At 39.0% G+C, this 15790-nt stretch overlaps 1 protein-coding gene across 1 annotated transcript; it reads right to left on the bottom strand.

Moving 5' to 3' along the window:
* Nucleotides 1-2845: 2845 nt before the first annotated feature.
* LOC113359735 (ras-interacting protein RIP3-like) lies at nucleotides 2846-12365 on the bottom strand. Its single transcript, XM_026603320.1, has 3 exons — nucleotides 11998-12365; nucleotides 7487-7730; nucleotides 2846-3076 (listed from the first exon to the last, which is right to left on the bottom strand). Exons 1-3 carry the CDS (start codon nucleotides 12363-12365, stop codon nucleotides 2846-2848), a joined length of 843 nt encoding a protein of 280 aa, XP_026459105.1.
* Nucleotides 12366-15790: the final 3425 nt, after the last annotated feature.

Below are 15790 nucleotides of genomic sequence, written 5' to 3'. Positions count from 1 at the left end.
TCATGGGCAATTAATAGGATTCTAATCGATACTGGAAGCTCTGTGAACATCTTAGTTTATCATACTTATAAAACTATGGGAGGAAGAGATGATGATCTTATACCATCAACATATAAGATATATGGTTTTAATGGTACTGCCAACAAGCCTAAAGGGGAGGTTACTATGCGAATTCCATTAAAGGGGATATCTTCTGAAATCCTATTTTGTGTCGTTGATATAGAATCACTCTACAATGCATTAATTGGTCGACCTTGGCTACATGGGATTCTAGGTGTAGCTTCAACTTTCCACCAGTGCATCGAATTCCCTCACCCCAGCGGTGTAGGAACCATAAATGGAGATTGGGTTGAAGGAAAGAGGTGTTACGAAACTGAGGTAGAATCCTGCGAAGGAAGAGCAAACAAGAAGGAAAATTGGCGACACAAAATCAAAGAGACACAAAGAAGTGAGAGGTTGATTGATGAGTCCTAAAAAGTGCATATTTCAATATATTTTTCTTGGCATTTAACTCATCTTTTGTGCATTAATTCTACATTTTATCCCATATTCTGTATTTTCTTTGTTTTCAAGAATAAATATTTTTATTAACTAATTTTGCATTTTTAGGTAATAAATAAAGTTTGGATGAATAGCGGAGCAAAAAGAGCAGAAAAGTGGTGGAAGCCAAGAGGAATCACACAAGGAAGCCGCGAAGAATGTTGTGCGCAAGACCAAAAGGCTAAAACTGGGCTTGAAGAGGAAGAATTGTTCTTAAAGAAGATATGGGCTTGGCATACCCAAGGCACAAAACCCTCACCCAAACCCATTTCCAATATCCATACCCGCCTTCATATTCAGCCGTCAGATTGGATCATCTCAGCATCGTACGGTCGCTTCATCATAGTGCATCAAAATCTGAAGATCCTGAAAAACACTATAGCACCTAACTCCATCTTGAGCCGTCAGTTTCGTTGTACTTCCGCATCCAACGGTCGCTCCTCGCTTCCTTCCATCTCGTCGTTAGATCGATACATCATCTCCACATCCCACGGCTCATCCTCGCTGTTCATCCAATTTGCTACAACCGCCCAACACCCGAGCACTAAATATCTATACCCAAACCAAACAACCCCCTTCTCTCTTCGTTCTTCTCTCCCTCACCTCCTCTGCAACCACCATTCCCACCACCTTCTCCTGCTGCCTCCACCAACTCGAGCAGAGCTCGAGAAATCAAATCATCACCACCCTATACCACCAACCCATCACTACCCTATCTCTCTCTAACGTCTACCAATTCCTTTCACTGATTTCCCCTACTGCTAGGGTTTTGAAAATTGGGAACGAGAATTGATGGACGTGGCAGAGAAAAATAGCTGAGGACGGAGAAAAGACAGCAAGCAGAGGAACAAAGACGACATGGGTGTGATTTAATTAATCGAATTAGGTGAGTGGAACCCTAATTTTGTCACTGTTGAATTTGGGAATTTGGGGGAAAACATTGTAAACCCTAATTTTGAATTCTGGGTATAAATAGAAGGTGTGGGTATGTGTTTTGGTTATGCCTGGACTAGCCAGTGCACCACCAAGAGGACTGGACTAGCCAGTTCCTCAATTGTTCATGTTCTGTTTTTTTTCACTTTCAAATTCAGTTTTATTTTCACATATTCATCATGTTTTAATTTATCACTTGCTAAGGTTGAGATGAAGCTTCCATGCTAATGCTAGTTGGTTAATGTGTAGACAATGTTCTTGTGTTCTGAAACTGTGTAGGACAGTTATAATTTAAGCATTTCATCACATTGCTCTCACGGTGTATGTCAAGCATACATTGTAGTTAGGATAACCCTGTGATTTATGGTGATGCAGCTCATGATTAATGTTTATTGTTCAAACCTTAGACTAGTTGTGCTCTAATCAGACAGTTAGTGCTATGGAAGAACATTTTAGCTGTAATTAGATTATCCTTTAGGAAGGTTTAATCATCTAAGTGGCTTATCTGCGGGTAGTTGCAGTGTGAGAGCCCCAATTACTACTAGGACTAGACTTAACTTAGTGACCCTAAATCCTTCTCTTAAAACCACCTCTTTGATAAGCAGCAGGCTTGAACCTCCACTGCTATCTAGATAGTTAGCTGAGGCTAGAATCTCACTAATATCTAAACAAGGGGCAAGAACATGAGTTAGCATTGAAAATTGACTTAGCATAGGTTAGAGGTGGAATCAAAAGCCTTAGTGATTAAGCCTAAAGTCACTGTTTCTTTCCCTCACTACCTCACTGCCTCACTGCCACTGTTACCTTTTCTTCATTGTCTTTATTTTACTTCACTGCCTTGCCTTTGGCTACTGCCTTTGTTCTCTGTTAAGCTTAGAAAACAGTTTAGGAAACTTCAACTTACACACCCTATTCCCTGTGGATTCGCCCCGTATTTGCACAAGCTACAATCGACACCGTGCACTTGCGGTATTAGTTTGTAGGTCTTTTTAGAAACCTACCAAGTTTTTGGCGCCGCTGCCGGGGACTGGTGCTGTGTAGTTGAAAAAAAAAAATTGTGCTCTTGCTTTTCTGTTTTCAAACTTAGCTGTAACTTAGCTTGTTTAGTGTAACTTAGTATAACTGTTTTAGCTGCTTTAGCTGTAACTTAGCATGTAACTGTAGTTCTGCATCTCCTGCATCATCATCTGCATTTAGCTGTAATCATTGCATCTTCATCTTCATATTTTCATCACTTTTGCATCTTGCACTGCATATTCATTATTGCATTCTTCCCTTGCTTCTGCCTCACTTTTCTTCAAAAGAGACTGATCATCTGTTGAGTGCAGGTACCATTGGGCTTGCCACCTTGTTTGCTGGCCTGTTGCTTCCTCTATTTTTTTGCTCCTGCTGCTGTTGCTGCTGCTGTTTTGTTGGCTGGCTGCCTGCTGAGCTGCTGCAGCTCTGCTGTTGTTCTGTTGTTGCTCTGTGCCTTATGGTGCTGCTGCTGTTGTCTCTGCGCTACTGCTGAGCCTGTTGCTGTGTGCTTGCTGAAGCCTGAACCTGTTGTAGCTGCTGTTTGCTGAGCCTGGTGCAAAGAACCAAGAACAACTGGGTTGTGCAACTAAAAAGAAAAAGAACAACTGGGCTGAGGCAAAAACCAGCTAAGCATACAACCCAGTTTACTGGGTTTGGGGTATTGTATTCTCCCATTAAAACTCTGGGCTCTTAGCAAAAATTTGAAACTGAAATTGTATGATTGCAAGCAACTGAATGTTTCTGAACTGTGGGTTTCAACCCTGAAATTTGAATTTCTGAACTGTGGGCTTGACCCAAAACAAAATTTGTAAAACGTTTTCAAAGCCCAGTTGGGCTTAGTCTTTTGGCTAAACAGCTAGCCCAAACCCAACTGAAACTTAACTTCTGGGCTTGGTTTACTGAACAGTTGGGCCTCGTACTCAAACTATAAGTTGTCAGCTGGGCCCTTTTTCCCTAAAAACCAAAATTTTCTTTTTTCCCTAAAACCAAAATTTTCTCTTTCCCATCAAAAACCAATGTTTTTCATTCCCAACAAAACCAAATGTCTTCCGACAAAACCAAATTTTTTCCCAAAAAGTCCAATCCCATTAAAAACCAAATTTTCTTGTATAGAATCTAGTAGATAGTTTCTTAGTTAAATCTTTTGTTTCTTTTGTACATATTTTTGCTAATCCAATGTGACTCTTACTGAAATATGTTGGATTTTTCCTTGATAACGGAGTTTCTAATTTGCCTTCGCCGTCAAATCGGGTATTCTCTTTTCCTTTTTCTCTACTCAGCATAATCCTCTTCGTATGTTATAATTCTTTTCATATTTTGGAACATTGAGGACAATGTTTAGTTTAGGTTTGGGGGTAAAGAGTAGATACTTTGATAACATGTTATAATTGAAAACAAGAACTCCTTCTTTTTGAAAAAATTGAAAAATTGAAATTAAAAAATTAAAAAATGATAAAAATAAAAAAATGGAGCTCATTTACCTTGAAATGTTGACTCTTTGCAAATATGTAAATTTTAGGAGTCTTAGTCTAGATATTTAGGCACCCTGATTCTAGCACAATTCACATGTGATAAGAAACTTGCACGCGCACGATCTACCAATACATGTATAAGCCTCGATCTTCAAGGTGTTTGATAGGAAGTTAGATTGCTAATCACTTTAGAATACTGAATGAGACTTGACTAGCTTGTTCTTTGGTTGGCTGGGATAGAAGTTGGAGGATACGTTAAGAAAAGCAACCATAGAATTTGACCGGATGCATTCGATAAGGGCAACCTCTTGCTAAGATCATTAATTTATGTTTTTATTTTTGTTCATGTATCAAAAGTGTCACTATGTTGTAAAGATCAAAGTTATTTCTTCAAAAAAAAAAAAATCAGAAAAATCAGAAAAATTCAGAAAAATCAAAAAATATCAGAAAAAAATAAAAAAAAATCAAGTATTTATTTATTCCATGTTTTGTCATGTTAAAGACAATAGTTCTCTCTTTTCCAAAAATAAAAGAGAGTAATCAATGTAAATAAGAGTCATGTAAGAGTCATCTTTTTGTTGTAAATAGTCTTGTAATAAGCAAGGAGGGTGCAGCCATCGATGTATAACGCGGGTAAACTGAAATATCACCAACTCATTGGGTGAACATTCACAATTCTCGTAAAGCCGGACAGCTAGCTTGGCTTAGAATTCGGTTCTTAGCCTAAAACTATCTCTTGGTGATTAGTAGTCATAACTTCAGGTCATTCTAGAAACATGTGTAGATACACTTTACACTCTTATCACGTGTCTTTATTGTTATCAGTGCTAGGATTGTGCCTTTGATAGCTAGATTGACATCTCCATTTTGCTGTGAGCTTAAACTGTCTTGCACATGTCACATTTGATGGAATATGAGCTTATATTTTCCTAGAACTTTGTAGGTACGTTCTAAGCAAACCTTCACGAGACTTCATCGTCCACCTAGGGACACTTAGTGGTTTAAAAGGATTAGTGCATATGCTAAATGCATTCGAGAGACCACGACAGTGGTATAGGTAGGATTTCCTTAGTTTTGTTTTACTTGAGGACAAGTAAAATTCAGGTTTGGGGGTATTTGATGAGTCCTAAAAAGTGCATATTTCAATATATTTTTCTTGGCATTTAACTCATTTTTTGTGCATTATTACTATTTTATCCCATATTCTGTATTTTCTTTTGTTTTTCAAGAATAAATATTTTTATTAACTAATTTTGCATTTTTAGGTAATAAATAAAGTTTGGATGAATAGCGGAGCAAAAAGAGCAGAAAAGTGGTGGAAGCCAAGAGGAATCACACAAGGAAGCCGCGAAGAATTTTGTGCGCAAGACCAAAAGGCTAGAACTGGGCTTGAAGAGGAAGAATTGTTCTTAAAGAAGATATGGGCTTGGCATGCCCAAGGCCCAAAACCCTCACCCAAACCCATTTCCAATATCCATACCCGCCTTCATATTCAGCCGTCAGATTGGATCATCTCAGCATCGTACGGTCGCTTCATCATAGTGCATCAAAATCTGAAGATCCTGAAAAACACTATAGCACCTAACTCCATCTTGAGCCGTCAGTTTCGTTGTACTTCCGCATCCAACGGTCGCTCCTCGCTTCCTTCCATCTCGTCGTTAGATCGATACATCATCTCCACATCCCACGGCTCATCCTCGCTGTTCATCCAATTTGCTACAACCGCCCAACACCCGAGCACTAAATATCTATACCCAAACCAAACAACCCCCTTCTCTCTTCGTTCTTCTCTCCCTCACCTCCTCTGCAACCACCATTCCCACCACCTTCTCCTGCTGCCTCCACCAACTCGAGCAGAGCTCGAGAAATCAAATCATCACCACCCTATACCACCAACCCATCACTACCCTATCTCTCTCTAACGTCTACCAATTCCTTTCACTGATTTCCCCTACTGCTAGGGTTTTGAAAATTGGGAACGAGAATTGATGGACGTGGCAGAGAAAAATAGCTGAGGACGGAGAAAAGACAGCAAGCAGAGGAACAAAGACGACATGGGTGTGATTTAATTAATCGAATTAGGTGAGTGGAACCCTAATTTTGTCACTGTTGAATTTGGGAATTTGGGGGAAAACATTGTAAACCCTAATTTTGAATTCTGGGTATAAATAGAAGGTGTGGGTATGTGTTTTGGTTATGCCTGGACTAGCCAGTGCACCACCAAGAGGACTGGACTAGCCAGTTCCTCAATTGTTCATGTTCTGTTTTTGTTTCACTTTCAAATTCAGTTTTATTTTCACATATTCATCATGTTTTAATTTATCACTTTCTAAGGTTGAGATGAAGCTTCCATGCTAATGCTAGTTGGTTAATGTGTAGACAATGTTCTTGTGTTCTGAAACTGTGTAGGACAGTTATAATTTAAGCATTTCATCACATTGCTCTCACGGTGTATGTCAAGCATACATTGTAGTTAGGATAACCCTGTGATTGATGGTGCTGCAGCTCATGATTAATGTTTATTGTTCAAACCTTAGACTAGTTGTGCTCTAATCAGACAGTTAGTGCTATGGAAGAACATTTTAGCTGTAATTAGATTATCCTTTAGGAAGGTTTAATCATCTAAGTGGCTTATCTGCGGGTCGTTGCAGTGTGAGAGCCCCAATTACTACTAGGACTAGACTTAACTTAGTGACCCTAAATCCTTCTCTTAAAACCACCTCTTTGATAAGCAGCAGGCTTGAACCTCCACTGCTATCTAGATAGTTAGCTGAGGCTAGAATCTCACTAATATCTAAACAAGGGGCAAGAACATGAATTAGCATTGAAAATTGACTTAGCATAGGTTAGAGGTGGAATCAAAAGCCTTAGTGATTAAGCCTAAAGTCACTGTTTCTTTCCCTCACTGCCTCACTGCCTCACTGCCACTGTTACCTTTGCTTCATTGTCTTTATTTTACTTCACTGCCTTGCCTTTGGCTACTGCCTTTGTTCTCTGTTAAGCTTAGAAAACAGTTTAGGAAACTTCAACTTACACACCCTAGTCCCTGTGGATTCGACCCGTATTTGCACAAGCTACAATCGACACCGTGCACTTGCGGTATTAGTTTGTAGGTCTTTTTAGAAACCTACCAAGTTTTTGGCGCCGCTGCCGGGGACTGGTGATGTGTAGTTGAAAAAAAAAATTGTGCTCTTGCTTTTCTGTTTTCAAACTTAGCTGTAACTTAGCTTGTTTAGTGTAACTTAGTATAACTGTTTTAGCTGCTTTAGCTGTAACTTAGCATGTAACTGTAGTTCTGCATCTCATGCATCATCATCTGCATTTAACTGTAATCATTGCATCTTCATCTTCATATTTGCATCATTTTTGCATCTTGCACTGCATATTCATTATTGCATTCTTCCCTTGCTTCTGCCTCACTTTTCTTCAAAGAGACTGATCATCTATGTTGAGTGCAGGTACCATTGGGCTTGCCACCTTGTTGCTGGCCTGTTGCTGCCTGACTTGATGTTGTTGCTGGCTGCCTGGTGCTGCTGTTGCTGCTGTTGTTGTTGGCTGCCTGCTGAGCTGCTGCAGCTGCTGTTGTTTCTGTTGTTGCTCTGTGCCTTATGGTGCTGCTGCTGCTGTTGAGTCTCTGCTGCTACTGCTGAGCCTGCTGCTGTGTTGCTGCTGAAGCCTGAACCTGTTGTAGCTGCTGTTGCTGAGCCTGGTGCAAAGAACCAAGAACAACTGGGTTGTGCAACTAAAAAGAAAAACAGAACAACTGGGCTGAGGCAAAAACCAGCTAAGCATACAACCCAGTTTACTGGGTTTGGGGTATTGTATTCTCCCATTAAAACTCTGGGCTCTTAGCAAAAATTTGAAACTGAAATTGTATGATTGCAAGCAACTGAATGTTTCTGAACTGTGGGTTTCAACCCTGAAATTTGAATTTCTGAACTGTGGGCTTGACCCAAAACAAAAATTTGTAAAACGTTTTCAAAGCCCAGTTGGGCTTAGTCTTTTGGCTAAACAGCTAGCCCAAAACCCAACTGAAACTTAACTTCTGGGCTTGGTTTACTGAACAGTTGGGCCTCGTACTCAAACTATAAGTTGTCAGCTGGGCCTTTTTCCCTAAAAACCAAAATTTTCTTTTTCCCTAAAAACCAAAATTTTCTCTTTCCCATCAAAAACCAAATGTTTTTCATTCCCAACAAAACCAAATGTCTTCCGACAAAACCAAATTTTTCCCAAAAAGTCCAATCCCATTAAAAACCAAATTTTCTTGTATAGAATCTAGTAGATAGTTTCTTAGTTAAATCTTTTGTTTCTTTTGTACATATTTTGCTAATCCAATGTGACTCTTAACTGAAATATGTTGGATTTTTGCCTTGAATAACGGAGTTCTAATCTTGCTTTCGCCGAAATCGGGTATTCTCTTTCCTTTTTCTCTACTCAGCATAATCCTCTCCATATGTTGTATTATAATTCTTTACATCTTTTGAAACATTGAGGACAATGTTTAGTTTAGGTTTGGGGGTATAGAGTAGATACCACGATCACATGCCATAATTGAAAACAAGAACTCCTTCTTTTTAAACTCTTCCTTTTTGAAAAAAAAAATGAAAAAAATAAAATAAAAATGGAGCTCATTTACCTTGAAATGTTGACTCTTGTGCAAATATGTAAATTTTAGGAGTCTTAGTCTAGATATTTAGGCACCCTGATTCTAGCACAATTCACATGTGATAAGAAACTTGCACGCGCACGATCTACCAATACATGTATAGCCTCGATCTTCAAGGTGTTTGATAGGAAGTTAGATTGCCAATCACTTTAGAATACTGAATGAGACTTGACTAGCTTGTTCTTTGGTTGGCTGGGATAGAAGTTGGAGGATACGTTAAGAAAAGCAACCATAGAATTTGACCGGATGCATTCGATAAGGGCCACCTCTTGCTAAGAGTCATGTAATTATGTTTTTATTTTTGTTCATGTATCAAAAGTGTCACTATGTTGTAAAGATCAAAGTTATTTCTTGAAAAAAAAAAAAAATCAAGTATTTATTCCATGTTTTGTCATGTTAAAGACAATAGTTCTCTCTTGTTCCAAAAATAAAAGAGAGTAATCAATGTAAATAAGAGTCATGTAAAGAGTCATCTTTTTGTTGTAAATAGTCTTGTAATAAGCAAGGAGGGTGCAGCCATCGATGTATAACGCGGGTAAACTGAAATATCACCAACTCATTGGGTGAACATTCACAATTCTCGTAAAGCCGGACAGCTAGCTTGGCTTAGAATTCGGTTCTTAGCCTAAAAACTATCTCTTGGTGATTAGTAGTCATAACTTCAGGTCATTCTAGAAACATGTGTAGATACACTTTACACTCTTATCACGTGTCTTTATTTGTTATCAGTGCTAGGATTGTGCCTTTGATAGCTAGATTGACATCTCCATTTTGCTGTGAGCTTAAACTGTCTTGCACATGTCACATTTGATGGAATATGAGCTTATATTTTGTCCTAGAACTTTGTAGGTACGTTCTAAGCAAACCTTCACGAGACTTCACTCGTCCACTAGGGACACTTAGTGGTTTAAAAGGATTAGTGCATATGCTAAATGCATTCGAGAGACCAGCGACAGTGGTATAGGTAGGATTTCCTTAGTTTTGTTTTACTTGAGGACAAGTAAAATTCAGGTTTGGGGGTATTTGATGAGTCCTAAAAAGTGCATATTTCAATATATTTTTCTTGGCATTTAACTCATTTTTTGTGCATTAATTCTACATTTTATCCCATATTCTGTATTTTCTTTGTTTTCAAGAATAAATATTTTTATTAACTAATTTTGCATTTTTAGGTAATAAATAAAGTTTGGATGAATAGCGGAGCAAAAAGAGCAGAAAAGTGGTGGAAGCCAAGAGGAATCACACAAGGAAGCCGCGAAGAATGTTGTGCGCAAGACCAAAAGGCTAGAACTGGGCTTGAAGAGGAAGAATTGTTCTTAAAGAAGATATGGGCTTGGCATGCCCAAGGCCCAAAACCCTCACCCAAACCCATTTCCAATATCCATTCCCGCCTTCATATTCAGCCGTCAGATTGGATCATCTCAGCATCGTACGGTCGCTTCATCATAGTGCATCAAAATCTGAAGATCCTGAAAAACACTATAGCACCTAACTCCATCTTGAGCCGTCAGTTTCGTTGTACTTCCGCATCCAACGGTCGCTCCTCGCTTCCTTCCATCTCGTCGTTAGATCGATACATCATCTCCACATCCCACGGCTCATCCTCGCTGTTCATCCAATTTGCTACAACCGCCCAACACCCGAGCACTAAATATCTATACCCAAACCAAACAACCCCCTTCTCTCTTCGTTCTTCTCTCCCTCACCTCCTCTGCAACCACCATTCCCACCACCTTCTCCTGCTGCCTCCACCAACTCGAGCAGAGCTCGAGAAATCAAATCATCACCACCCTATACCACCAACCCATCACTACCCTATCTCTCTCTAACGTCTACCAATTCCTTTCACTGATTTCCCCTACTGCTAGGGTTTTGAAAATTGGGAACGAGAATTGATGGACGTGGCAGAGAAAAATGGCTGAGGACGGAGAAAAGACAGCAAGCAGAGGAACAAAGACGACATGGGTGTGATTTAATTAATCGAATTAGGTGAGTGGAACCCTAATTTTGTCACTGTTGAATTTGGGAATTTGGGGGAAAACATTGTAAACCCTAATTTTGAATTCTGGGTATAAATAGAAGGTGTGGGTATGTGTTTTGGTTATGCCTGGACTAGCCAGTGCACCACCAAGAGGACTGGACTAGCCAGTTCCTCAATTGTTCATGTTCTGTTTTTGTTTCACTTTCAAATTCAGTTTTATTTTCACATATTCATCATGTTTTAATTTATCACTTTCTAAGGTTGAGATGAAGCTTCCATGCTAATGCTAGTTGGTTAATGTGTAGACAATGTTCTTGTGTTCTGAAACTGTGTAGGACAGTTATAATTTAAGCATTTCATCACATTGCTCTCACGGTGTATGTCAAGCATACATTGTAGTTAGGATAACCCTGTGATTGATGGTGCTGCAGCTCATGATTAATGTTTATTGTTCAAACCTTAGACTAGTTGTGCTCTAATCAGACAGTTAGTGCTATGGAAGAACATTTTAGCTGTAATTAGATTATCCTTTAGGAAGGTTTAATCATCTAAGTGGCTTATCTGCGGGTCGTTGCAGTGTGAGAGCCCCAATTACTACTAGGACTAGACTTAACTTAGTGACCCTAAATCCTTCTCTTAAAACCACCTCTTTGATAAGCAGCAGGCTTGAACCTCCACTGCTATCTAGATAGTTAGCTGAGGCTAGAATCTCACTAATATCTAAACAAGGGGCAAGAACATGAATTAGCATTGAAAATTGACTTAGCATAGGTTAGAGGTGGAATCAAAAGCCTTAGTGATTAAGCCTAAAGTCACTGTTTCTTTCCCTCACTGCCTCACTGCCTCACTGCCACTGTTACCTTTGCTTCATTGTCTTTATTTTACTTCACTGCCTTGCCTTTGGCTACTGCCTTTGTTCTCTGTTAAGCTTAGAAAACAGTTTAGGAAACTTCAACTTACACACCCTAGTCCCTGTGGATTCGACCCGTATTTGCACAAGCTACAATCGACACCGTGCACTTGCGGTATTAGTTTGTAGGTCTTTTTAGAAACCTACCAAGTTTTTGGCGCCGCTGCCGGGGACTGGTGATGTGTAGTTGAAAAAAAAAATTGTGCTCTTGCTTTTCTGTTTTCAAACTTAGCTGTAACTTAGCTTGTTTAGTGTAACTTAGTATAACTGTTTTAGCTGCTTTAGCTGTAACTTAGCATGTAACTGTAGTTCTGCATCTCATGCATCATCATCTGCATTTAACTGTAATCATTGCATCTTCATCTTCATATTTGCATCATTTTTGCATCTTGCACTGCATATTCATTATTGCATTCTTCCCTTGCTTCTGCCTCACTTTTCTTCAAAGAGACTGATCATCTATGTTGAGTGCAGGTACCATTGGGCTTGCCACCTTGTTGCTGGCCTGTTGCTGCCTGACTTGATGTTGTTGCTGGCTGCCTGGTGCTGCTGTTGCTGCTGTTGTTGGCTGCCTGCTGAGCTGCTGCAGCTGCTGTTGTTTCTGTTGTTGCTCTGTGCCTTATGGTGCTGCTGCTGCTGTTGAGTCTCTGCTGCTACTGCTGAGCCTGCTGCTGTGTTGCTGCTGAAGCCTGAACCTGTTGTAGCTGCTGTTGCTGAGCCTGGTGCAAAGAACCAAGAACAACTGGGTTGTGCAACTAAAAAGAAAAACAGAACAACTGGGCTGAGGCAAAAACCAGCTAAGCATACAACCCAGTTTACTGGGTTTGGGGTATTGTATTCTCCCATTAAAACTCTGGGCTCTTAGCAAAAATTTGAAACTGAAATTGTATGATTGCAAGCAACTGAATGTTTCTGAACTGTGGGTTTCAACCCTGAAATTTGAATTTCTGAACTGTGGGCTTGACCCAAAACAAAAATTTGTAAAACGTTTTCAAAGCCCAGTTGGGCTTAGTCTTTTGGCTAAACAGCTAGCCCAAAACCAACTGAAACTTAACTTCTGGGCTTGGTTTACTGAACAGTTGGGCCTCGTACTCAAACTATAAGTTGTCAGCTGGGCCTTTTTCCCTAAAAACCAAAATTTTCTTTTTCCCTAAAACCAAAATTTTCTCTTTCCCATCAAAAACCAAATGTTTTTCATTCCCAACAAAACCAAATGTCTTCCGACAAAACCAAATTTTTCCCAAAAAGTCCAATCCCATTAAAAACCAAATTTTCTTGTATAGAATCTAGTAGATAGTTTCTTAGTTAAATCTTTTGTTTCTTTTGTACATATTTTTGCTAATCCAATGTGACTCTTAACTGAAATATGTTGGATTTTTTCCTTGAATAACGGAGTTCTAATTTTGCCTTCGCCGTCAAATCGGGTATTCTCTTTCCTTTTTCTCTACTCAGCATAATCCTCTTCGTATGTTATAATTCTTTTCATATTTTGGAACATTGAGGACAATGTTTAGTTTAGGTTTGGGGGTAAAGAGTAGATACTTTGATAACATGTTATAATTGAAAACAAGAACTCCTTCTTTTTGAAAAAATTGAAAAATTGAAATTAAAAAATTAAAAAATGATAAAAACATAAAAATGGAGCTCATTTACCTTGAAATGTTGACTCTTGTGCAAATATGTAAATTTTAGGAGTCTTAGTCTAGATATTTAGGCACCCTGATTCTAGCACAATTCACATGTGATAAGAAACTTGCACGCGCACGATCTACCAATACATGTATAGCCTCGATCTTCAAGGTGTTTGATAGGAAGTTAGATTGCTAATCACTTTAGAATACTGAATGAGACTTGACTATCTTGTTCTTTGGTTGGCTGGGATAGAAGTTGGAGGATACGTTAAGAAAAGCAACCATAGAATTTGACCGGATGCATTCGATAAGGGCAACCTCTTGCTAAGAGTCATATATTTATGTTTTTATTTTTGTTCATGTATCAAAAGTGTCACTATGTTGTAAAGATCAAAGTTATTTCTTCAAAAAAAAAAAAAATCAGAAAAATCAAAAAATTCAGAAAAATCAAAAAATATCAGAAAAAATAAAAAAAAAAAATCAAGTATTTATTTATTCCATGTTTTGTCATGTTAAAGACAATAGTTCTCTCTTTTCCAAAAATAAAAGAGAGTAATCAATGTAAATAAGAGTCATGTAAAGAGTCATCTTTTTGTTGTAAATAGTCTTGTAATAAGCAAGGAGGGTGCAGCCATCGATGTATAACGCGGGTAAACTGAAATATCACCAACTCATTGGGTGAACATTCACAATTCTCGTAAAGCCGGACAGCTAGCTTGGCTTAGAATTCGGTTCTTAGCCTAAAAACTATCTCTTGGTGATTAGTAGTCATAACTTCAGGTCATTCTAGAAACATGTGTAGATACACTTTACACTCTTATCACGTGTCTTTATTTGTTATCAGTGCTAGGATTGTGCCTTTGATAGCTAGATTGACATCTCCATTTTGCTGTGAGCTTAAACTGTCTTGCACATGTCACATTTGATGGAATATGAGCTTATATTTTGTCCTAGAACTTTGTAGGTACGTTCTAAGCAAACCTTCACGAGACTTCACTCGTCCACTAGGGACACTTAGTGGTTTAAAAGGATTAGTGCATATGCTAAATGCATTCGAGAGACCAGCGACAGTGGTATAGGTAGGATTTCCTTAGTTTTGTTTTACTTGAGGACAAGTAAAATTCAGGTTTGGGGGTATTTGATGAGTCCTAAAAAGTGCATATTTCAATATATTTTTCTTGGCATTTAACTCATTTTTTGTGCATTAATTCTACATTTTATCCCATATTCTGTATTTTCTTTGTTTTCAAGAATAAATATTTTTATTAACTAATTTTGCATTTTTAGGTAATAAATAAAGTTTGGATGAATAGCGGAGCAAAAAGAGCAGAAAAGTGGTGGAAGCCAAGAGGAATCACACAAGGAAGCCGCGAAGAATGTTGTGCGCAAGACCAAAAGGCTAGAACTGGGCTTGAAGAGGAAGAATTGTTCTTAAAGAAGATATGGGCTTGGCATGCCCAAGGCCCAAAACCCTCACCCAAACCCATTTCCAATATCCATACCCGCCTTCATATTCAGCCGTCAGATTGGATCATCTCAGCATCGTACGGTCGCTTCATCATTGCATCAAAATCTAAAGATCCTGAAAAACACTATAGCACCTAACTCCATCTTGAGCCGTCAGTTTCGTTGTACTTCCGCATCCAACGGTCGCTCCTCGCTTCCTTCCATCTCGTCGTTAGATCGATCCATCATCTCCACATCCCACGGCTCATCCTCGCTGTTCATCCAATTTGCTACAACCGCCCAACACCCGAGCACTAAATATCTATACCCAAACCAAACAACCCCCTTCTCTCTTCGTTCTTCTCTCCCTCACCTCCTCTGCAACCACCATTCCCACCACCTTCTCCTGCTGCCTCCACCAACTCGAGCAGAGCTCGAGAAATCAAATCATCACCACCCTATACCACCAACCCATCACTACCCTATCTCTCTCTAACGTCTACCAATTCCTTTCACTGATTTCCCCTACTGCTAGGGTTTTGAAAATTGGGAACGAGAATTGATGGACGTGGCAGAGAAAAATAGCTGAGGACGAGAGAGAAAGAGCAAGCAGAGGAACAAAGACGACATGGGTGTGATTTAATTAATCGAATTAGGTGAGTGGAACCCTAATTTTGTCACTGTTGAATTTGGGAATTTGGGGGAAAACATTGTAAACCCTAATTTTGAATTCTGGGTATAAATAGAAGGTGTGGGTATGTGTTTGGTTATGCCTGGACTAGCCAGTGCACCACCAAGAGGACTGGACTAGCCAGTTCCTCAATTGTTCATGTTCTGTTTTTGTTTCACTTTCAAATTCAGTTTTATTTTCACATATTCATCATGTTTTAATTTATCACTTGCTAAGGTTGAGATGAAGCTTCCATGCTAATGCTAGTTGGTTAATGTGTAGACAATGTTCTTGTGTTCTGAAACTGTGTAGGACAGTTATAATTTAAGCATTTCATCATTGCTCTCACGGTGTATGTCAAGCATACATTGTAGTTAGGATAACCCTGTGATTGATGGTGCTGCAGCTCATGATTAATGTTTATTGTTCAAACCTTAGACTAGTTGTGCTCTAATCAGACAGTTAGTGCTATGGAAGAACATTTTAGCTGTAATTAGATTATCCTTTAGGAAGGTTTAATCATC

This window comes from Papaver somniferum, chromosome 3 (genome assembly GCF_003573695.1).
Source record: "Papaver somniferum cultivar HN1 chromosome 3, ASM357369v1, whole genome shotgun sequence".
Taxonomy (NCBI): Eukaryota; Viridiplantae; Streptophyta; class Magnoliopsida; order Ranunculales; family Papaveraceae; genus Papaver; species Papaver somniferum.
Note: the sequence above shows the minus strand (reverse complement) of the source record. Positions and strands in the feature narration are given on the sequence as shown.